The sequence below is a fragment of the Sinocyclocheilus grahami genome, unplaced genomic scaffold (genome assembly GCF_001515645.1).
Source record: "Sinocyclocheilus grahami isolate Dianchi unplaced genomic scaffold, SAMN03320097.WGS_v1.1 scaffold419.1, whole genome shotgun sequence".
Taxonomy (NCBI): domain Eukaryota; kingdom Metazoa; phylum Chordata; class Actinopteri; order Cypriniformes; family Cyprinidae; genus Sinocyclocheilus; species Sinocyclocheilus grahami.
Genome location: NW_015505598.1, coordinates 2,037,351 through 2,059,997, shown reverse-complemented (window position 1 = coordinate 2,059,997; position 22,647 = coordinate 2,037,351). Strand labels below are relative to the sequence as shown.

The window sequence follows — 22,647 nt, the reverse complement described above, 5'->3', positions numbered from 1 at the left end:
AATATACCATAACACTTGCATTACCTGTGTTTGGAAAACTAAAGTCCAGCCTACCTTTAAAGAAGTAGAGTTTGCTGTCGAGTGGAGAGAAGGCAGCCGCTTCAATAGCCAATGACAGATTTGGCCAGCGTGTGCGAAGAGGAAGAGGAGCGCTCACGCTGCCATTAAACACCGTCCAGAAACGATGGCCCTGAAACACCAGCACTGTCCCATCCTCATCTGCAGAAAAAACACCGCTTCACACAGCTCCAGGAAAACTGATCTCAGTGAGTAACAGAAGAATAATGGCATGTCTTTTTGTTCTTACCCATGGTGACGGCATCAAAGAAGCCCTGGCAGTACTGGGGTGTGCGGGAACCTCCTTTAGGGTCTGGAGAAGTCTGCCAGTCCCGCATGGCCCATCTCAGAGCCCCTCCCGCCAACTGCTGCACTGAATCGCCCGCTGGTTTCCCTGCACACAAGTATATGACACTGGTGAATGAATGTGGGAGACTGGAAACGCAAACTCTCAAATTGTGCTGCATTTTAAAGTTTGGTGAACTCGTATCGCATGAAGACGTGTGACCAATAGAAGATCTGTGTGGCCTCTCAATTAAAAAAAAAAAATTCTATGTTTTTTCTTTAAAAAAGACGGCACAGAGTGTGATGTTGTCACAGTTCTGTTGCTTTGTGTCGTGCTCTGTTGCCTTTGTTGACTTAGTTTCTCAGTCTGTTTGATCATTATTATATTCACGTGTCCTCATTAATTACGTTCCTTCTTATTTATACTCCCTGTTTAGTTCAGTTCCTTAATCTATCTGTGGATATTATTTAAGCCTGTTTTGGAACTTTCTGTTTTTTTTATCGTCCTCATCTCTGCAACCATATGTATGAGTTTTTAAAAAATAAAGGGCCAACAATAAAAACATTTTAATAAAAACAATAAACAATAAAACAATAAAAACTTTATTTCTCGCAATTGCGAGTTATCATCTTGTCATTTTTCTCAGAATTGTGGGGGGAAAAGCAATTCTGAGTTTACAGCCTGCAATTCTTAAGAATTTCTCTGAATTGCAAGAAAAAAGTCTGAATTGTGAGATAAAAATTCGCAATTACCTTTATTAATTTTTTTAACCTGTGGCAGACACAAGCTTCCATACAAAAGTCTGTGATTGTGGTGGAAGTCAGAACGCAATGCTTCTTCTGATACACATGAACACACACCCAAACAAACATTTGTGTTAACAGCAGATCATATCTGAAGAAGTGATTTTTGTGATGAGTGTCTACATGGAGTCATGTTGGCCTGAATGCATGCAAAGTGTGTGATTTACAGAAAGAGTGACTGTACTAACTGTGACTAACACTGTAATATATTAGTGCTGTCAACAAGCACTATGTGTGTGTGTGTGTGTGTGTGTGAGTGTGCATGTTTATGTGGTTTATGAGGACACAAATTTGTATAATAACATGGGTATGACATAGGTATTACAACGAGAAGGTGATTTATGAGGACATTTTCAGTGTCCCCATAATTCAAAAGGCTTATAAATAATTCAGAATGAGTTTTTTTGAAAATCTGAAATAGCAGAAAGTTTCCTGTGAGGAGTAGGTTTAGGGGTAGGGTTGGTGTAGGACAATAGAATATACGGTCTGTACAGTATAAAAACCATTACACCTATGGAGAGTCCCCACTTTTCACAAAAACAAACCTGTGTGTGTATAGTGCTCTGACAGTGTGTGTGTGAGAGAGAGTGTGTGTGTGTGTGAGAGAGAGTGTGAGTGTGTGTGTGTGTGTGTGTGTGTGAGAGTGTGAGTGTGTGTGTGTGTACAGGTTTTAATTGTTTATGAGGACACGTGTATAATGACAGGAATTACAACATGAACATTTTGTTGCCTCATACTAAACTTTATTTTATTTTTTATTTTTATTTTTTTTAATCTAAAAATGCAGAAAGTTTTCTGTGATTGCTAGATTTAGGGGTGAGGTTAGGGTAAGGTAATAGAAAATACAGTTTGTACAGTATCATTTGGATATTTGAATGTCATTTGTAAAAGTTCATTTTGCCAGAACTTTTTGTTTTGTTTGGTGTTTCATAACATGTTGGCTGCATATTTTGCAAATATGAAAGCATTCCTTAGAAACTTGTTGAGATTTTCTAACCTATGACAAGAATGTATTTAAAAATAGGTATTCCACAGCAAAGGTTTATGTTTCACAAGCATTTTCCAACCTACTTGTCCAAAAAGAAAGGTTTCAAATCATATCTGATTTTTTTTTCTGAAAGAAAGAAAGATAAGTCTGGCAAACTCAGTGAAACGTTCTTGAGTTATGATCAGGCCTAGCTCTTCTCATGCGCTGGAGATGGATGCTGTGGAGGTTTTCTCTGCGTGCCGTGTGTAAACCTGCCTGACACACGCTTGAGAAACAGCTGACAGCTTCACCGGACCAGAACTGGAGTTGAGTTTGTCTTACTGTGTCTTTCAGCGTCAATCTGTGTTTGTAGGGAACTATGATTTCCATGATGCAGAAAACACGGACGGAATCCTGTCATAAAAAATGGAATTTACCCGATAATGCGGAATGTCACAGAATTTGCCAAATTGGAATGAATAAATGAAAAATAGGACAGTACACTTGCATCCAATGGTGATATGGACTAGTGTCTGTGAATAATTAACTGCAAAAAGACTATTTAAATATGAATCCTGCATGTTCTGTGTCTCTGTGTCTCTGTGTGAATGCATGGTGCAGATGCACGGATTCAAGCATATAATATATATTATATTATACAATTTAATGTAACCATTCAAACAGAGTCCAGAAAAGTTTAAATGTTAAAAAAATAAAATTGAATGAATTTCATAGGCCCTTATGTTTGTTTCACCACAGCCTCACACAATTAGCTGTATTCATTGTGTGAAAATAACAGGGAGGGTTTCGTAAGATATGAACTGGTATGTTTGCAAATGTTTGGGTAAATCTGGGTAAATCTTCTAAGTTTGATTGCATCATATAATAACTGCTGTTAATATTATTCATCGTCTGTTTTATTACGTCTTATATTGATTTTTCCGTACTGCTGGTTCGTCTGGTCAGAGGAGAACTGGCCCCCCGACTGAGCCTGGTTTCTCCCAAGGTTTTTTCTCCATTCTGTCACCGATGGAGTTTTGGTTCCTTGCCGCTGTCGCCTCTGGCTTGCTTAGTTGGGGACACTTCATTTCCGGCGATATCGTTGACATGATTACAAAGATATTATTTAAACTGAGCTGGATGTTAACATCACTGAATTCAATGATGAACTGTCTTTAACTGAAAAATGAGTGTTTACGATTGTCATTTTGCATTATTGACACTATTTTCCTAATTAATGCTGTTCAGTTGCTTTGTCACAATCTGTATTGTTAAAAGCGCTATATAAATAAAGGTGACTTGACTTGACTTAAATCTCAAGAAGAAAGGGTCATATTTCACCCAAAAATCAAACGGAAATTTTATTGTCATTGCTATAATGATCTTTAGTAATGAACACCTTCCAACAATGATTTTTTAATTAAACTGTAAAAATTCAGTACTATTATGATGTATATTTAACAATTTAAATAATATAATTGTTCGTTCACTTAGTAAAGAGACTGGCATTGTTCACTTTACAATAATCTGAGTAGGGATGGAAATGTGCTTTTAATGAAAATATTGTTGCAACACAAACAATCCTAAAACAGTCTTTAAATATGATCCTAAAATGAAATCTATATGTTGTAGAGACTATGCAAATACATTTAAGCATTTAAGTGTCATTTTTCTGTGAAGGTGTTTGTGTGTGAGACCGTGAATAAAATAGTAGAGAGTAGATATAAATTGAGATTAGAAGAGTACTAAGCTCATTTATATTCATTGCTGTTCTCAGGTAAGCACACAGGTGAGATATAGAGGTATTTTACACCATCTATTTTCTGAAACAATCTGCCAATGCATATTTTCACAAAAATAAAAAGTCATGATTGAAAGAATCATTATGCATATAATCCATATATGAAGATGGTTTGAGCTTGTTTAGTGACTAAACTCTGGCACATAGTTGCTCATCTAACATTAGAATGAGGTTAAGAACACATTCATGTGTGTATGCAAGTTATATATACAAAAAAAATCTATGCAATAATTAGTAAATGACACCCTCTTACTCTTAGTAAAGGCCAAAACCCTGTTCTTTGCTGCCAAAAGCGGTAACACTCAGTATAGGGACCAATTCTCACTATTAACTAGTTGTTTATTAGCATGCCTATTATTAACATATTGGCTGTGTATTCGTACCTATAAAGCACATATTCTGCATGACCATATTCTACATCCCTAATCCTGCCCAATACCTAAACTTAACAACTACCTAACTAACTATTAATAAGCAGCCAATTAGGAGTTTATTGAGGCAAAAGTCATAGTTAATGGTTTGTTAATAGTTAGAATTGGACCTTAAAATAAAGTGTGACCCTAAAAGCCTGCAATATTACAAATAACAAAAAGCTTTTCAGAAGTCCAGACAAGAAAAGAGATGCTTGTTTACCGTACAGCTGTTGTATAGCAGTGATATCATCCCAGCTGAGCAGCGCATTCGAGCCCATCTTCTTATAGTACGGTGACATTAGAGCGTGACGGACAGGCGAATGCACCAATCCCAGAGTGTGGCCAATTTCATGGGCCGTCACCAGGAACAGGTTGCGTCCTTTGAGACCGTTCAGGGTCCAGCGTTCAGACAAGTCAAAATGAGCTTCACCGCGGAAAGGGAAAAATGCATGAGCCAGAGCGCCACCTAAAGAGCAGAAAGAAAGAAATTAAGAATAACTATAGCTATGTCACGCAGCTTTCATGTCCCGTTCTGAATCCTAGATGAAAGACTGCACATAAATATGGAAAAAGAGAGTTGGTACATGAGTCTGTCAAACGGGGAAGAATCAGGTGGTGGCTTCTTAATTTATTTAAAAGCCCTGAATCTTTTGGGTTTCTTCATAGTGTTACCAAAAATATACATTTTTGATACATACCTAAACTGAAATATTTGAAATGACTCAGCACTACTTTTCCACAGTATCGATAAAGTGATACCAGCATCATCTCTTCTCTCTTCACACACACACAGCAGTCCAACAGAGTGCCCCCCTCATTCACACAATCAGAGCCACGCCCCCTCATTCACACACTCAGAGCCATGCCTCATCTCATTAGGTGCGTTCGACTTCATGCAGCACTGATCGCAATCTGACTTAAAGCAGTGCATGCCGGTTAGTAATTTTGTCCGACTTGAGACGGCGCCGACGCCACGTCACTGTCTGTCACATGTGGCATCAAAGCACCGCGAGAGCGTTTCGAGAGCTGACTCAGCCTACGCAGTTTCTCCAGACGACAGATGACGACACAGCCATTTCACGATTAGCCAGATTCACCGCATGACAACTATCACGTTTGTTTCTGGTTTTAAATTCCAATAAAAGCCACAAATCTGTGTTTTTAGAACAGTAAAAGCTTTTTTACTGTAGTCGCACACTCAGAGCCATGCCTCATCTCATTCACACATTCAGAGCTACACCCTCTCATTTACACACTCAGAGCCACACCCCCTCATTCACACACTCAGAGCCACGCCCCCTCTTTTACACACTCAGAGCTACACCCTCTCATTTACACACTCAGAGCCATGCCCCCTCTCATTCACTCAGAGCCACGCCCCCTCATTCACACACTCAGAGCTACACCCTCTCATTTACACACTCAGAGCCACGGCCCCTCATTCACACACTCAGAGCCACGCCCCTCATTTACACACTCAGAGCCACGCCCCCTCTCATTCACTCAGAGCCACACCCCCTAAATCACACACTAAGAGCCACGCCTCCTCATTCACACACTCAGAGCTACACCCTCTCATATACACACTCAGAGCCACGCCCCCTCTCATTCACTCAGAGCCACACCCCCTAAATCACACACTAAGAGCCACGCCTCCTCATTCACACACTCAGAGCTACACCCTCTCATATACACACTCAGAGCCACGCCCCCTCTCATTCACACACTCAGAGCTACAACCTCTCATTTATACACTCAGTGCCCCCTATCATTCACTCAGAGCCACACCCCCTCTCATTCACTCAGAGCCAAGCCCCCTCATTCACACACTCAGAGCTACACCCTCTCATTCACACACTCAGAGCCAGGCCCACTCTCATTCACTCAGAGCCACGCCCCCTCATTCACACACTCAGAGCTACACCCTCTCATTCACACACTCAGAGCCAGGCCCACTCTCATTCACTCAGAGCCACGCCCCCTCATTCACACACTCAGAGCTACACCCTCTCATTTACACACTCAGAGCCACACCCCCTCTCATTCACTCAGAGCCAAGCCCCCTCATTCACACACTCAGAGCTACACCCTCTCATTCACACACTCAGAGCCACACCCTCTCATTATGTGCTGTTGCTGCCTCTCGATTACTGAAAATCACATTAGTTGATGCAAAACTAACTTGACTAAATCACACACACACACAATTTATATTTTCATGTTTTCTCAAGCAAAGCAAATTTTGAAAGTTCACTGAAAACATTTCTTCCTACATTTTTCTTGGCATAGACAAAGTATGTTGAAGGTTCATGTTATTTGGCAACATGCTTCAGCAAACTGATCAAAGTGAACATGTATATAATGGCTGTTCCTAGCAAAACTTTTAAAATCGACACCTGTCATAGTGTTTCTTATTTGTTGTCTCTGAAAAAAATTATATATTATTTAGATTCCAACCTGTCTTACTGTTAAGTGTCCAAAGTGACATTTTTTTCCAGATATATTTGACATAGTTTTGAACCAGATCCTATATTAGTTCAATTTGGCACTTACACTGGTACAATAACAGTTTGTTTCAGGATATCTGGAAAAAAAAAAACTTTTGCTTTGGAAGAAAAATTGTATCCCATCTCTTAAAATGTGGCTTACACACTTGACTGGTAAATTATATTTGGAAATAATTAGATATACCCTAAAGGGAAAAAAAAGTTTTGAAAAATGTAAAAAAATCTGGTCCTCTTTTATTTCTTTTCTTCAAACTAACCAAACTGGTAATCAACATGTTTTTCATTTTCTGCTTTTACCTTTGGATATCACTTTTGGGCTGAGTTTTTGGTCTGGAAATTTGTTTTTTTTTTAAGAAAGAAAAAAAGAAAGCATCACCTGGCCCATCAAATGCATTTCCTGTCCCATCATTATGTTCTCCTTCAAAGAAGGCCAGCCGGATGTTGGCAGGACCCTGCTGGAGCTCCTGGAAGATCAGTCCGGACACATTACTCCACAGCTGGAACGCCATCTTCACTGCCATATGCACTTGACTGGGAGACAGATTACGCGGCCAGTTCATGATACGATACGTCAGGTGACGTTTGTGCCACTTCTCTCCTGTGGAAGTACGGAGCAGTCTCAAAACCAATGTTTAATCGTGACATTTCATCTTAACGTTAGTATTTGTGAGATGTATTCCATCTGGTGTTCAACTGACGCTGTATTTCATTTAGATGTGTATGATAACAAACTAGTTTCATTTTGAAGTAAAAAAGTAAGTTGAAAGTAAAGTGCAAAAGACCCCAGAACAATGCTGTTGCTAGTGTGTTTATAATTTAAGTTAATAACTACTGTAATTATTTTATTTAATTACATTTAAAACATCTTCATAGTCAAGTCACCTTTTTATAGTGCTTTATGCAATACAGATTTTATTCAAGGCAGCTTTGCAGTATAGGACAGTAACATAATCAATGATGCAAACTTCAAATATGAGGCAAATCCAAATTCTGCTGAAAAGTATCTCTTAAAAGGCAAGATCAATTAATTATTCAGTTCAAGTCAGTTCAGTGTTGATTCAGTTCAGATCAATAACAGTGTTGATGCAAAATTCATGAGTTCTCAGTTTTGTTTTCATCTGACAGCATCAGTTCAGTCACATCAATGATATTGCTGAATATTAAGGGTATTTTAAGATCCAAATTTACATATTCTGCAAACATCAACTGATTGCATCCAAAACATTCTAAACTGACAAGAGCTCAGCTCAGTATGTAATTAGCTTAACATGAGAGGTTTTGTGAATTGCACACATAATTACAGACTTCCAAGACACTAAGGGCCAGTTTTACTAAACAGGGCAAACTAGCGCAAGAGCGCAATTCCAAAACAGCGCCGATGGGCGTGGACATTTCTGAGGGTGATTTACTAATAATGCACAAATTAAAGAACAGACGCAACATCTCATTTACATATCGACCAATGCAATATACCAAGAACAGTGCAAATTAGTGTAGTCGCCAAATAGAGAATAAAGAAATAAAGAAGCCACAGTACGTTGAAAAGAACCGGAGGCCAAAAAATGAAGGGTTGCAAGATGTTTTGATAGACCTGCATGACTCCTAGTTGAGGGTTTAAAGTCGTCTTTTATTTCCTGAAGCAAATTAAAAGTAACATGGCTTGGCAAATGATGTGTTCGGATAATGTGTTCTCAAAATAAATTAATACGTGTAGAAAAAATCCTCTCCCTTCTACCACGCGCTCTCGGTGCCTCGTCCTAGCAACAATAACGGCAGCCATTTCAAGCACAAAATAGTTTAAGACATGCTTTTTTTGGGCGTTAAGTAATGGCACAAATGCCAGTCATTTGAAAGCGCAAACGTCAGTAAAACGCATTGTGTGATTCATCTGAATACTCTGAATAATTCGTCACTGCGCGTCTTTAGTAAAACCTGACAGTACAATTTTAACGCCAAAACCACGGCTTCACGCAGGGCTTATTGCTTTTATAAAACGGTTATTTCATATACGTAGCAAGGTTTCACAAAATCAAAAAGCAAAAAAAATGTTATGATCTTAATAAAAACATTATTCTTCCGCCAAGCAATGTAATTCCTCAGAAACAGTTGTGGTTGCAAGTGCAACAAAGTGGTTGCCGAGTAGGGCTGCACGATATATCGAAATTACCGAAATATCGCAAATGTAAATATCGCAATATGCAAATCGCAAGGGCGTGCGATATCTGAATCATTTTAATAATAAGCTTCTTAAATCGAAAACGTTGCAAAAGGTCAAAGTTTTAGTTCGACGCATATAGCAGAGAATTGCTTGACGTTAAAAAGAGTTAAGTGCAATAAGTTGCAGAAAACAACTCTTTGCCGTCTCGTCTTGATGTCACTAATGTTAATCAAACAACAAAACAGCTATAACAAAGATTACCAATGCAATATACCAAGAACAGTGCAAATTAGTGTAGTCGCCAAATAGAGAATAAAGAAATAAAGAAGCCACAGTACGTTGAAAAGAACCGGAGGCCAAAAAATGAAGGGTTGCAAGATGTTTTGATAGACCTGCATGACTCCTAGTTGAGGGTTTAAAGTCGTCTTTTATTTCCTGAAGCAAATTAAAAGTAACATGGCTTGGCAAATGATGTGTTCGGATAATGTGTTCTCAAAATAAATTAATACGTGTAGAAAAAATCCTCTCCCTTCTACCACGTGCTCTCGGTGCCTCGTCCTAGCAACAATAACGGCAGCCATTTCAAGCACAAAATAGTTTAAGACATGCTTTTTTTGGGCGTTAAGTAATGGCACAAATGCCAGTCATTTGAAAGCGCAAACGTCAGTAAAACGCATTGTGTGATTCATCTGAATACTCTGAATAATTCGTCACTGCGCGTCTTTAGTAAAACCTGACAGTACAATTTTAACGCCAAAATACGGTTCCCGCCGGCGCAAGCTGTTAGTAAAACTGGCCCTAATAACACTGCTGTCAGAAGGTAATGTGTGTGGTTTTTCTCCGTTATACCATAATTGCTAATAAAGCAATAAGCCCCAAGAAGCCGTGGTATACAGTGAATTTAACAGCTAAGGGGCGTTGTTAGGCACAACGGGGTTATAAATTCACTGTAAACCACGGCTTCACGCAGGGCTTATTGCTTTTATAAAACGGTTATTTCATATACGTAGCAAGGTTTCACAAAATCAAAAAGCAAAAAAAATGTTATGATCTTAATAAAAACATTATTCTTCCGCCAAGCAATGTAATTCCTCAGAAACAGTTGTGGTTGCAAGTGCAACAAAGTGGTTGCCGAGTAGGGCTGCACGATATATCGAAATTACCGAAATATCGCAAATGTAAATATCGCAATATGCAAATCGCAAGGGCGTGCGATATCTGAATCATTTTAATAATAAGCTTCTTAAATCGAAAACGTTGCAAAAGGTCAAAATGATCTTAATAAAAACATTATTCTTCCGCCAAACAATGTAATTCCTCAGAAACAGTTGTGGTTGCAAGTGCAACAAAGTGGTTGCCGAGTAGGGCTGCACGATATATCGAAATTACCGAAATATCGCAAATGTAAATATCGCAATATGCAAATCGCAAGGGCGTGCGATATCTGAATCATTTTAATAATAAGCTTCTTAAATCGAAAACGTTGCAAAAGGTCAAAGTTTTAGTTCGACGCATATAGCAGAGAATTGCTTGACGTTAAAAAGAGTTAAGTGCAATAAGTTGCAGAAAACAACTGTTTGCCGTCTCGTCTTGATGTCACTAATGTTAATCAAACAACAAAACAGCTATAACAAAGATTAATCTAAATTTAATTCATACAGTGAACACTATGCAGTGTTATTTTACACTTAATTATTACATTTCTGTACCTGAATACTACTGTTTATTTTATCTATGCTTGTAAATTGTGTATTTTTTTTTCATTTTTCTTTCTTTTTTTCACTGATTGTTCACTTGCCTTTAATCATGTTTGAACTTTCTCAGACTATAGTTTCTGCTGTGGTATATGAAGAAGTACTTAAAGTGTGTGGAAAGCAACGTTACAATGATATAAAATTAGTGTCATACATTTTTTTTGTTCACACTGATGTTAAAGTGACATTTTCTGATTTGTGACATTACTTTTTATGTAACACTGCTGGTCACTTTCAGAAGTTGCAGTGATTCTTTATTTTCCAAGACAGAATGCGAAACAAATTGGTTATAATTTTCATTTTTAAATATTTTAAAATATAATTTAAATAGATTTTACACACTTTAAGCAATATTGTATCGCATATCGAATATTGCATTTTTAACCAAGGTATCGCATATCGCATTTTTCTTCAATATCACACAGTCCTATTGCCGAGCAACACAGACACAGAAACAAAGAAGTTTGTAGAGTAATTTACAACAGCTTCGAACACGGCTCAACCAATCAGAATCAAGCACCAGAACTCTCCATTTTATAATTCATATTTTAGTGCGTAAAATAACCCAAATAACATTTAAAAAACAGCACAGTTTGTTGTTGTTTTTTAAAGTGTTTTCTTGTTCATTTATTTCTTTTTCCTTGAAATCACTAGGTGGACCTTTTGTAATGCAAACATCCTGCCCTATAAAGTGTGAGGTTAATGTTTTGTCTTTGTAAGTTAGAATGAATGGGCTCAAAATTGTCCAAAATGCAGACAAAGCCAATTATCTAAATGATTATCCACAAGACTGATTCAGCGTTAACACAAGTACATAATGCAATAGAGATAAAACAAGTTTGGCTTTGTACTGTGACTGAAAGCAAATCTTTGATTTAACTGATGTGTGAAATTATTGTCTTCACTAATAAGTCTATACTAGTTAACCCCTAGTGAGAGGAGTTTGCAGACATCAGGTACTGACATGAATGCACTCATACTCAGAGCAATGCTGCTGCATTCCTGAAGTATTAGTGCATTTTCAAAGTGACAGGTCTGAATTTACGATTCTCGAACCCCTGCCAAATCTCTCTCTCACACACACACACACACACACACACACACTGAGCTTTTATTTCAGCACTGCTCCAAAAACATCACCAGTGCAGCCTCTGTTAGTCATATCAACAATTCTCCTTCCACCTGCCTGTTCTACTATTTAACTAACTTAAGATGATCTGAGATATCTGTCATGTACAGTATGAACCACATGTGTGTGTTCATTTTAACCCCTCTAATAAAAATGTCTTCTGTGAAACAGTCCTCAGTGCCTCAGGACCTGAATGAAAACACCGAACAGAGTATGGTATGATCAGTGAATGAGTGTTTGGTGAAGATCTGCTCTTGTAGTCTCAGTGTAAACATGAGGCGAGGTGTGAGTTTGTGTGTGTGTTTTGCTTTGGGTCTTCACAGAAGTGGATGTTTTAAACTGCTAGACGTGTATTTGCGCAGTATGGACAGTAATTATGAGTCCCACTGTATTTATCCATTATTAGGACCCCACCCAGCAGCCGCAGAACCACCTCACAACTTCTGCATCTGAGAAAACACTGTTTAACCAAAGGGCAGTTTGACTGAAAATGCGTGTCTGCCACTTATCAATCTTTTTTAACAAAACTGCATGCATTCTTTCAGTTTTCATCTCTCTTTTTTGCAGTAAATAAATTGCACTAAAATCAAATGGAATTAACTTTCTTGTAGCCCTTATGCTGTAAAAAAAAAGCAACTACATATTTTCCAGTTTACGAAACCTTTTGAGCCTCAAATACTTAGAAATGCTAACTTCTTAAAACACAGTTGTCTGAACAAAGAACGTCATATTGCTGAAAGGGTTTTGTGTATTTGATGTGAAAATCTTGATAACATTATAAGGGGACCTCAGAAAACAGTACAAAATAATAAAAACCTTCATGGCAGTTCATGACACACGTGAGAAGGTGATGTGTGGAGTAAATGAGATTGCCGAGTTTTAGGGTGTTCCCAACAGTTCTAGATATGATTCTTATAAACATAAATTCAAATGCATGAAATGTGTTCACCTGTCTGAGGAGAACGCTTCTTCCGGAGCTGTCGGCCTGTGAAGTCCCTGCTGACCCTTTGACCCCAGGCGTCCTGAACCCCGCAGCGGGCCGAGCTCATCTTCTCCAGAGTGACCCTGTCCAGTCCTCCAGTGACGGGTAGCTGAGACAACCACTGAAACTCTCTGAAACACAACAGAGCTCCATCGCAAACCCATTCCTCTGGACTAGTGCTGACATCATTCAACTGTAGCGTTTTTGATAGCTGGTATGATATTATCATATTTTTCACAGGTTTACCTGATGGCAGACTTGACTTCAGCTGTGCTGTGAGATTCATTCTCCTTGTGCAGGTATCCATATCGCTCCAGAAAACCCTGCGCATGCACACATACGTCATTACTCCCTCTGACAACAGCCTCAATCTACAGCGGAGAGATGCTGATAAATCAGAGCACCGTAAACAAAGCATCTTTGGAAACGAAGTATTTGTAACACAGACACAACAACAGTCAATACCCACATGGGCACTGATTGAGGTAGTCAGAAGCATTTGTTGTTCCCTGCATGAAGCAGGAAGATCTGTAGGAAGATGTGGGCCTTTGTGCCTCTTTAGAAGATGGCCTTAACTGTGTTGTGAAATCTCTATAGACGGGAATACAGAATGACCATCCAGACAGGAAAAATAAGCTGTTTCAGTGTCATTTGAGGATGTCTATCTAGTATTATATCGGTCTGCAATGCCTGATTTCAAACAATGGTTTGTGGAGAAACTAAAGGAAATGCTTTGCTTTGTATCCATAGGAAAGCATCAGTTTTGGATCTGTGCATGAGAGGATATGTCTCTGTCAGGTTCTGGCGTGTAAACTGCATATTTGCCTGTAATGTTGGTGTAGTGTAGATCTGAACTAGAGGTCACAGGTACAGAGTATGTTGACAGATCTGAAGTGAGGCAATGCATAACAACTTTATAGAGGAACCCAGATTTCAACAAGTGCACAGAATCATTGTTTATACTTTGAACAAGTCTGCCAGAGTATAATCAGGAGAAGAAACTTGTAAACTAAAAATCACAATGAAACCACCAATTATTATCAGTGGCTGTTTATATTTACGGTTTGATTGTGCAGCTGTCATGTAAATGTGTCTTAGTTCTGGAGGTAGAAGCATGTAATGACAGTGCTCTACCAATGGAAATGCTTCTTTGGGTTCATTGCATAGTTTATGGCTGTGCGCATTATTCTTACCACAAATCACCAGGCTCATTTTCCATAGCTGAAAGGCAGAGCAAGACAATACATGTCTCCAAAATGTTTGCATGCATTTGTATAACTAAAAAGCATGGCTTTTCTGAAAAGCATGAATTTACTGGAATCTCAAATGAGGCATATAGACGCTTTCAAGAATATCAGGAAACGGAGATAGGCTATATCCCAAAAGCGAACGTTAACAGCAACTTTCACTAACGTTTTTTAAATGTTATATAAATGTTAGGAGAAAACGTTCTAATGGAACGTTCTTATACTATTCTTATATCCTATATTCATATTTAAAAGCCGTTGTCATAGCGTTGAGAGAAAACGTTGTTAGAACAAAATTACATGTTCTTAAATATTTAAATAACTTTATAATCACGGCAACAAAAATTTATATTTTAACGTTTTAATTTTATATGAAACGGTCAAAGAACGTTATATTTTGGGTGACAAGTTGGAACAACGTTGTAACTAGTGCTGGGCGGTATACCGGTTCATACCGAATACCGGTGTTTATTTTTGTTATGATATGAATTTTTAAAATACCGCAATACCGGTGTATGTCGCTTAAACAAAGTTGGGAACACGACACTGTTTGAAAGGGGTCCCTTTTCACTGTTGCACTGCGGTGAGCGCACTAGTTATAAGAAACATTTTTGTAATCTTTGGTTTAAGTAATGGTTTAATAACGACACAACTTGACATTTTAACGTTTTCAGAATAATGAAAATGTACGTTCAAATACGTTTTTTTGTTTGGGGGGGGGGACAAATATAGTAGAATGTTGTAAGCAATGTTTTTGTAACCTTTAAATAATGTTGCAATCTAATGTAATCTAATCATAAGATGGAAGTAAAACAGAAATCAGTCTACAGTCCTTGTGCGTATTTAACCGTATCTGTGGCGTTATTTTGCGCCAGAAGAAGCCGATCTCACCTGAGCCTGAGCAGCTGTGGAGACTGGAGAGCTGACGGAGGTCTGGACGCACAGCAGCGCTGACAGCAGCACAAACACCTCCATCTGCGTGCATTCACTCTTTATTGCTAAAATCACCTCATGAAGATAGATCCCATCACGATAAACCCAAGCGCAGAGCGCCACAGCTCTGAAAGCAGCACTACCGCGCGCGCTGGTTCCGCCTCCAGAGCGCACTGATCTAGACAGATGCCCAGCTACCAGAAAACAGTTTGCTAATGTCTTCATTAGATTAGGAAAAAGTTACTTCTGAATGTTCTCTGAACGTTCAGGTATTTAATTAAAAATTCAATTAACTAAAACGTTCAGGTATAAAAACCTTTATTCTTGGTTATGTGAACGTTATTTCTCTGAGACTGTACATGCCACAGTTTTAGGTCTGGAGTCCTGTACAGAGCACATTCAGGGCTTTCCAGAGATGCTAAATGTTTGGATGTTTCACTATGACCACTCCCTCTCCTTGGTCTTCAAATATGTCTGATATTAATTTAGTGACAATATAATAATATTTTGTAATTATCATTTAAATCTGTCTAATTTTTAAACTGTGTGTCATAAATCAACATCTCAGGAAAATGTTATGGGGTTTCAAATCAAAATATGACTTTCTGTTACGAAACAGGAGGTTGATTTCATGCATGTCCTCATATGAGGACACCGGGACTAAAAGCATGTTTATTAGCATTTTGGGAGACAAAACAAATGAACAGGGAAAGAAATTATATTTCTATATTCTATGAAATATTATATATTATTATGAAAATCTTGTCAATTATTACTCCCATTATTACATTTCTTTTTTCATTACATATTGCCCCAAAAACACATTAATACGCAAATTAGATTTAGTTTACAGATACATTATATATAATGAGAAAACCTGTTTATGGCCATTTTACAGACATTTTGCAGAAAGAAAAAGAGTATATTGAATCATTCTGTTATAACATAGTTGAGAATCATCTTTATACTAAGTTTGATAAAAAAAAAAATCTTGAAAACTAAAAATGTATTTGCATATGCATTGTTTTTGCCTATGCATGTTCGTTCATGTCTTTTTATTTTTTTAAAGAAATTGAGTCCCGATGTCCTCTACCGAGGACATAGCATAACTTATGAATGATGTCAATTATTACTCCCATTATTACACTTCTTTTTTCATTACATGTTGCCCCAAAAACACATTAATATGCAAATTAGATTTAGTTTACAGATACATTATATATAATGAGAAAACCTGTTTATGGCCATTTTACAGACATTTTGCAGAAAGAAAAAGAGTATATTGAATCATTCTGTTATAACATAGTTGAGAATCATCTTTATACTAAGTTTGATAAAAAAAAAAATCTTGAAAACTAAAAATGTATTTGCATATGCATTGTTTTTGCCTATGCATGTTCGTTCATGTCTTTTTATTTTTTTTTAAGAAATTGAGTCCCGATGTCCTCTACCGAGGACATAGCATAACTTATGAATGAAATATATATATTTTTTAATATATATATTTTTTAACATTATTTTTAATGCTCTAAACAATGTAAAGACATGGAAAAAACTAACGTTTTCCTAAAACTTTTTTCTTGGGTCTTAAGAGGTTAAATTACTTTGAAGTACAAACATTATGCATTTTATAGTGTTCATATATAATAAGTCCAAGGAAGTTTAAAACAGGGCTGTCACTCTCAATTATTTTAATAATCAAATAATCGACTGTGTACATTTTTACAGAGTAATCAGATTTTTATTTTATTTTTTATTTTTAGCCAATGAAGTGAACAATAACATAGGTCTATCAGGCTTCTTTTTTAAATAAAGCATTTTCTATTCTTTAAAAGCACTTTAAATACTTAGAAGATAATAATGTGACAATAATGACTGGATAAAAAAAGTATCAAAATTAGGCACCTTCTAACTGTCTTATTGAAGTAGAGAACTATATAGGTGTCCGTCAGGCTATTTTATACTGCAAGAGTGACCAATAATAGATTTGAAAATTAAATAATGCATTAACATCACGTAGGCTATATAAGTAATAGTTTTAGTTTTAAACCATTACTTGAAGTGATGATTTTAATAATGATTATGTGGATGAACATCTTAACCTTCAGGGGGAGCCAAGAGCCAAGCGATTGTCTTCAATGCCCTGTCATTCAGTCTTTAATATCTGAGTTTTACTAGAAATGCTATAGCGACTGGAACATCAAACATGTGAACATATCAGTGAACAGCAGGGTTAGGTTTTATTTTGAAACAGATATACACGCGTTTGAAAATCATTTTGTATATGGAGAAAATAAATTGATGCACTCTGGAATGCCATATAATTCTGAATAAGTTAATGGGTGTTTCCATTAATGCAATTAATTCACATTTGTAATATTTATGGATAAACCTGATGCTAAACAGCATTCATTAAGAGACTTGAGAGCACTTTTGCACTCTGTGGTGCATTTATTCTGCTATATAGGGAAAGGCTTTTCCACATTTATTATTCAGAGTTATTTATCATTGAGAGTTTTCGTCTCTAAATTTGTCAGATGAAAAGAAGCATGACAACAGAAACACAAATCTATGTGTTTATCTATGGAGTTACTTTTGTGTCTTTTTTATTCAATCAAACATACTGTGTTTGAGAGCAAAACCAATTATTTTGTCATTTAAAAAAATAAAAGAGTGCAAAAAAAAAAGTCTTTTATAGGCTTAAAAATAAATGCATTTAAAACACTTAAAGGGGTCATATGATGCTGCTAAAAAAGAACATTATTGGTGTAATGAAATGTGTTTATGCGGTTTAAGGTTCAAAAAACACATTATTTTCCACATTCCAAAGAGAAAGGACAAATTTTAAATCGCATCATATGACCCCTTTAATAATTTGCAGTGCGTGTAAATCTTTGAAAAATAGTATTTTACTCTGTGCACTTCAAACACTTTTCATCACGAAACCACAAATGTGGCTCTTTTCTGCCATCTTTTTCTTTTTTTTTTACTAAAACTAAACCTTTTGTTTGCGAGTTGAAAAGTTTTGCTTGCGAGTGAAGCTGTCTCTCAGTGGGCGGTCTCTACCCACCAGGATGAAAGGCCTTTTTCTATTGGTCACTCTAAATTGAAGTCACAGGTTGACCACGCCCACTACGTTTCCCCTGGGCCCAGAACAAAGCCACTAGAAGGCAAGCCTGCAACCATTAGCCGAAAAAGCGCAATGGCTAAAGTTAACACTTCCGGTCTGGAAGTACGTGGGAAAGGAGACCAGAGGCCGTTTTTTTTAATGGATGTCAATGGAGGAGAGGAAACTGCTTTTTAGAGGAAACGGCTTCTCATTTAATGAATCGACAGCCTATCTGCTAATCTTCAACATGTTTTACACTAAACAATACTTTTGGATTGAACTATTTTTAGAGTAAAATGCCTTTTTATAAGATAAGTCACTGACTTTTTGCGACAGCATTTCTCATTCATTCCTATGGTATCTGTAAACGAAAATTGAGTGTCGCACAACTCTGACTGAAATTCAATGACGTCAAGACTGTAATGTGATTGGTTATTAATGGACACGTGATTCAAGTTAGCCGTTACACTTTCTCCAATAGTAAGTAATACAGACCCTCTCATCTCCTTATAGTAAGACAATCTCTGCCCGGAATCCCCGCTACTGACGCCGCAGTCTGACAGAAGAGCGAGTGAGGTTGTTTACTGGGTAAGGTTACTAATTTAACATATTAAACTCGTAACGTAACGTTAGCTAAGCTCGTTGTAGATTTGATTAGATTTTTAGAGTAAAATGCCTTTTTATAAGATAAGTCACTGACTTTTTGCGACGGCATTTCTCATTCATTCCTATGGTATCTGTAAACGAAAATTGAGTGTCGCACAACTCTGACTGAAATTCAATGACATCAAGACTGTAATGTGATTGGTTATTAATGGACACGTGATTCAAGTTAGCCGTTACACTTTCTCCAATAGTAAGTAATACAGACCCTCTCATCTCCTTATAGTAAGACAATCTCTGCCCGGAATCCCCGCTACTGACGCCGCAGTCTGACAGAAGAGCGAGTGAGGTTGTTTACTGGGTAAGGTTACTAATTTAACATATTAAACTCGTAACGTAACGTTAGCTAAGCTCGTTGTAGATTTGATTAGCCAACAGTATAGCTAGCTGCCAGAGCCCCCAATAGTAAAGCGTCAGGCCAATGTTTTCAATGATTATAAATGATTATAGCTCCAGTGAAGTAAGATCAGTAACACACATCAAATCACTAGCCCATTTGGTGGGTTATTATGATTCATAAATTATGACCGTGTGCACACTCAAGTCTATTTGCGGCACCCAACAGCTGTACAGTTTGCCATTCAAAGTTTTCTAAAATACAACGATTTGGGACCGATGTCTGTACATTCTGACTTCACCCTAGTCTGCAAGACTGTGTATTGTGCATTTTAACAACAGGTTTGTTTTGTACTATCTTTAAGACCTGTGCAATGACAATTGCCAAACTTATTATTTAAATAGTAACGATTGATATTCAGGACTTTGCTTTGAACAACTTTTAATTAACTAACTTCCACATTTCAATATGCCCCTGACTTATAAGTGGTGTTTTTATTTATGACTACTCTCAACAGCCGAGAATTCTATCAGTAGAACATCACATTTTTCTTTTCTGTTTGCAGGAAGAAGATTTGGTGTTGATAGAAGCAACATCTTCAAGGCAAAATCTTAGACCTGATGCAACATCATCCAGTGTCGCATTCACCCTCAGTAGATACACAAGCAAAAGCTACATTGAACATTGTCAATTATCAATTCCTATTTTACAAAATTTGCCCTATATACATTTTTGTCTTTAATGTGTAGGCACTTGAAGCCCAGTGTCCAATATGCACAGGAACATTTCCAGTGTCAGAAGTAGAACTGCCATGCCAGCTTTTCTACCAACAGAGAAGCAGGATCAACAGACCCAATATCCTTAATTTTTAATAAAGGCTGGAAGGGTGGGTACCAAAGGCTTAAAGGTGACATATCATGACAACCTGACTGTAACAACGTTCGTAGTCACGGGAAGAAGGAGGCGGAACCGGCGAACATTTGAACAAAACTTTAATAAAAAAAACAAACACAAAATGAAAGTAAAATGGCAGCCCCTCGCGGACGACTGCCTCACACAAAACACAAAATAAAGTCCAGGCCTGGTCCTCTCTCGTCTTGCACTGTCGTCACTCCTCCTTTTATCCTTCCGGAGCTCAGGGGCGGACTTACCAATTAGGCAAAGGTAGGCGACCGCCTTGGGCCCCCAAAAGCCTAGGGCCCCTAAAATGCTTTTCATATAGGATATGCGCATTAAGCGCGGACACACGAACGTTTGCAGTTTTATGGTGTTTATTACCACGACAACCGTCCGAGTCTGTGGCCCCTGCAGGTGTACGGCTGTACGCACTGTGAGTACCACAAGCGCTCAGACTGACCTGAGATTTGCCCCGCAAACATTTCAGCAGTTATTATAGGCCTGTGTCCCGTATTTCTGTCGACTGAACCAGCCATGACATTAATTATGAATTTATCAGTCTTTTGCATGCCAAAGTCAATTTCTGCATAGAAATATGACGCCAAAATATAAGCAGAAAATCGTGCTATACGCACTTTCATGAGATCGGGTTAGCCTACAGCAGGGATCCTCAAATCTGGCCCACGAGATCCACTTTCCTGCAGAGTTTAGCTCTAACCCTAATCAAACACACCCGAGCAAGCTAATCAATGTCTTCAGGATCATTAGAAAATCACAGGTAGCTGAGTTTGATCAGGGTTGGAGCTAAACTCTGCAGTGCATTGGACCTCCAGGGTAAGATTTGAGGAACCCTGGCCTACAGCAATGAATTTGTAGACTATTTTACAAATGGGAATACAACGAATTTATGACAATGTTTACATTCAAGCTACCCGTAAAATGTATAGTGAAAAGTACTTTAAAATCGTCTGAAATGCAATAAAGTAATTTTAAAACTGTTTTTAAAGCATTTGCTGCATGAATAAAAAAAATAGGCTAATAAATTATTCACATATCATACAAAATTGCGTTGCAGCAAATCCTTTAAATTTTAAGGTATTCAGAACAGAGCAACATAAAAATCAGAAAATATCTAGGCTACAGTTATAGGACAAAATTTTACATATATGCCATTATAATTTGTGTTTTATTTTTTAATTGTACGGAATTTTAAAACAAACAAACAACAACTTACATTTAACGAACAAAAAATGTGTTCTAAATTTACTTTATAAAAAACGAAACGAAATATAATCACTTTTTCATTACATGAACAACTGAACTATTTTAATAGCTGAAACAGTAGTATAAGCTTTTTTTGGGGAAAAGGGGAAAAAAGGCCTATATTTGAAACCCGTGCAGGGCTCTAATCCACTTCATCCAAAGCTGTTTTGTTCTCATCTGTGAGCATGCTCTTGATATATGTATTTTACCATTTTGTTGAGTTTAAAACGTGACACATTCGTCCTGCTCTCACTGATCATTTGGTCCCCCCCCCCACAACATGACGCCTCCATGTCCTGCAGAGCTTCAGCTTCCACTCGCCACAAACGATTGGATATGAGTCTAACAGCGCACATTTATATAGGTTAAACATTTAAACTAACATTGTGATATACTTGAAGTTTTATATATAGATTTTATTTTATGCAAGTCCTGCTGGCCGTTATTTAAAAAACAAACAAACAACAACTTACATTTAACGAACAAAAAATGTGTTCTAAATTTACTTTATAAAAAACGAAACGAAATATAATCACTTTTTCATTACATGAACAACTGAACTATTTTAATAGCTGAAACAGTAGTATAAGCTTTTTTTGGGGAAAAGGGGAAAAAAGGCCTATATTTGAAACCCGTGCAGGGCTCTAATCCACTTCATCCAAAGCTGTTTTGTTCTCATCTGTGAGCATGCTCTTGATATATGTATTTTACCATTTTGTTGAGTTTAAAACGTGACACATTCGTCCTGCTCTCACTGATCATTTGGTCCCCCCCCCCACAACATGAAAGAAAGCCATTATAACATGTACATGAAAAATGTAGAAACATTGGACACAACTATGGGGCCCCATTGTGCAGCTGCAAGTATCACAACAAAAAAGGAACCTCAAGTTTGATCTAGGAAAATGTGTGCAAATGAATAGGGCCCCATTCCTATATTTTGCCTGGGGCCCCCAATTCACTAAATCCACCCCTGCCCGAGCTCCTCCGTGCATTAGCATTTACTCCACCGGCCTCGTTCCGTTCCCACAGCTCTCTGCCCCGCCCCTCTTGCCACACTGACTTCTCTAGGTTGTAAGTGCTATAATCAGGTCCCCGGTGCATCTACCAACCAAGGAAACGGGAAAAATATTAACCCAATCACTTTGTTTTGGGAAGCCTTTTTCTGCAAGCGTCTGAAAAAACCAGCACGTCTGATTCGCTCCCTCTGTGACGTGGCAAAGATCTCATTATAATATTACCGCCCCTTAATCTGTACGTTTACACCCACGGCACCGTTACTGTGTTTTTGCAAATGACAACGGTGTAGCAGCTCTAATGCCATGGAGAAAGTTTGAGCAA

General features: G+C 37.7%; 1 protein-coding gene across 1 annotated transcript in view; it reads right to left on the bottom strand.

Annotated features, from left to right (window-relative positions):
* mmp28 (matrix metallopeptidase 28) overlaps window positions 1-15,182 on the bottom strand; it is a 21,856-nt gene extending 6,674 nt beyond the window's left edge. The window contains exons 1-7 of the mRNA XM_016232798.1: window positions 14,996-15,182; window positions 13,104-13,180; window positions 12,825-12,988; window positions 7,211-7,432; window positions 4,548-4,793; window positions 308-451; window positions 55-219 (exon numbers count right to left, since the gene is read on the bottom strand). Coding sequence (XP_016088284.1) covers window positions 55-219; window positions 308-451; window positions 4,548-4,793; window positions 7,211-7,432; window positions 12,825-12,988; window positions 13,104-13,180; window positions 14,996-15,079 — 1,102 coding nt within the window. The 5' untranslated portion in view covers window positions 15,080-15,182. The remainder of the gene's footprint in view (window positions 1-54; window positions 220-307; window positions 452-4,547; window positions 4,794-7,210; window positions 7,433-12,824; window positions 12,989-13,103; window positions 13,181-14,995) is intronic.
* Between the last annotated feature and the right edge of the window lie 7,465 nt (window positions 15,183-22,647).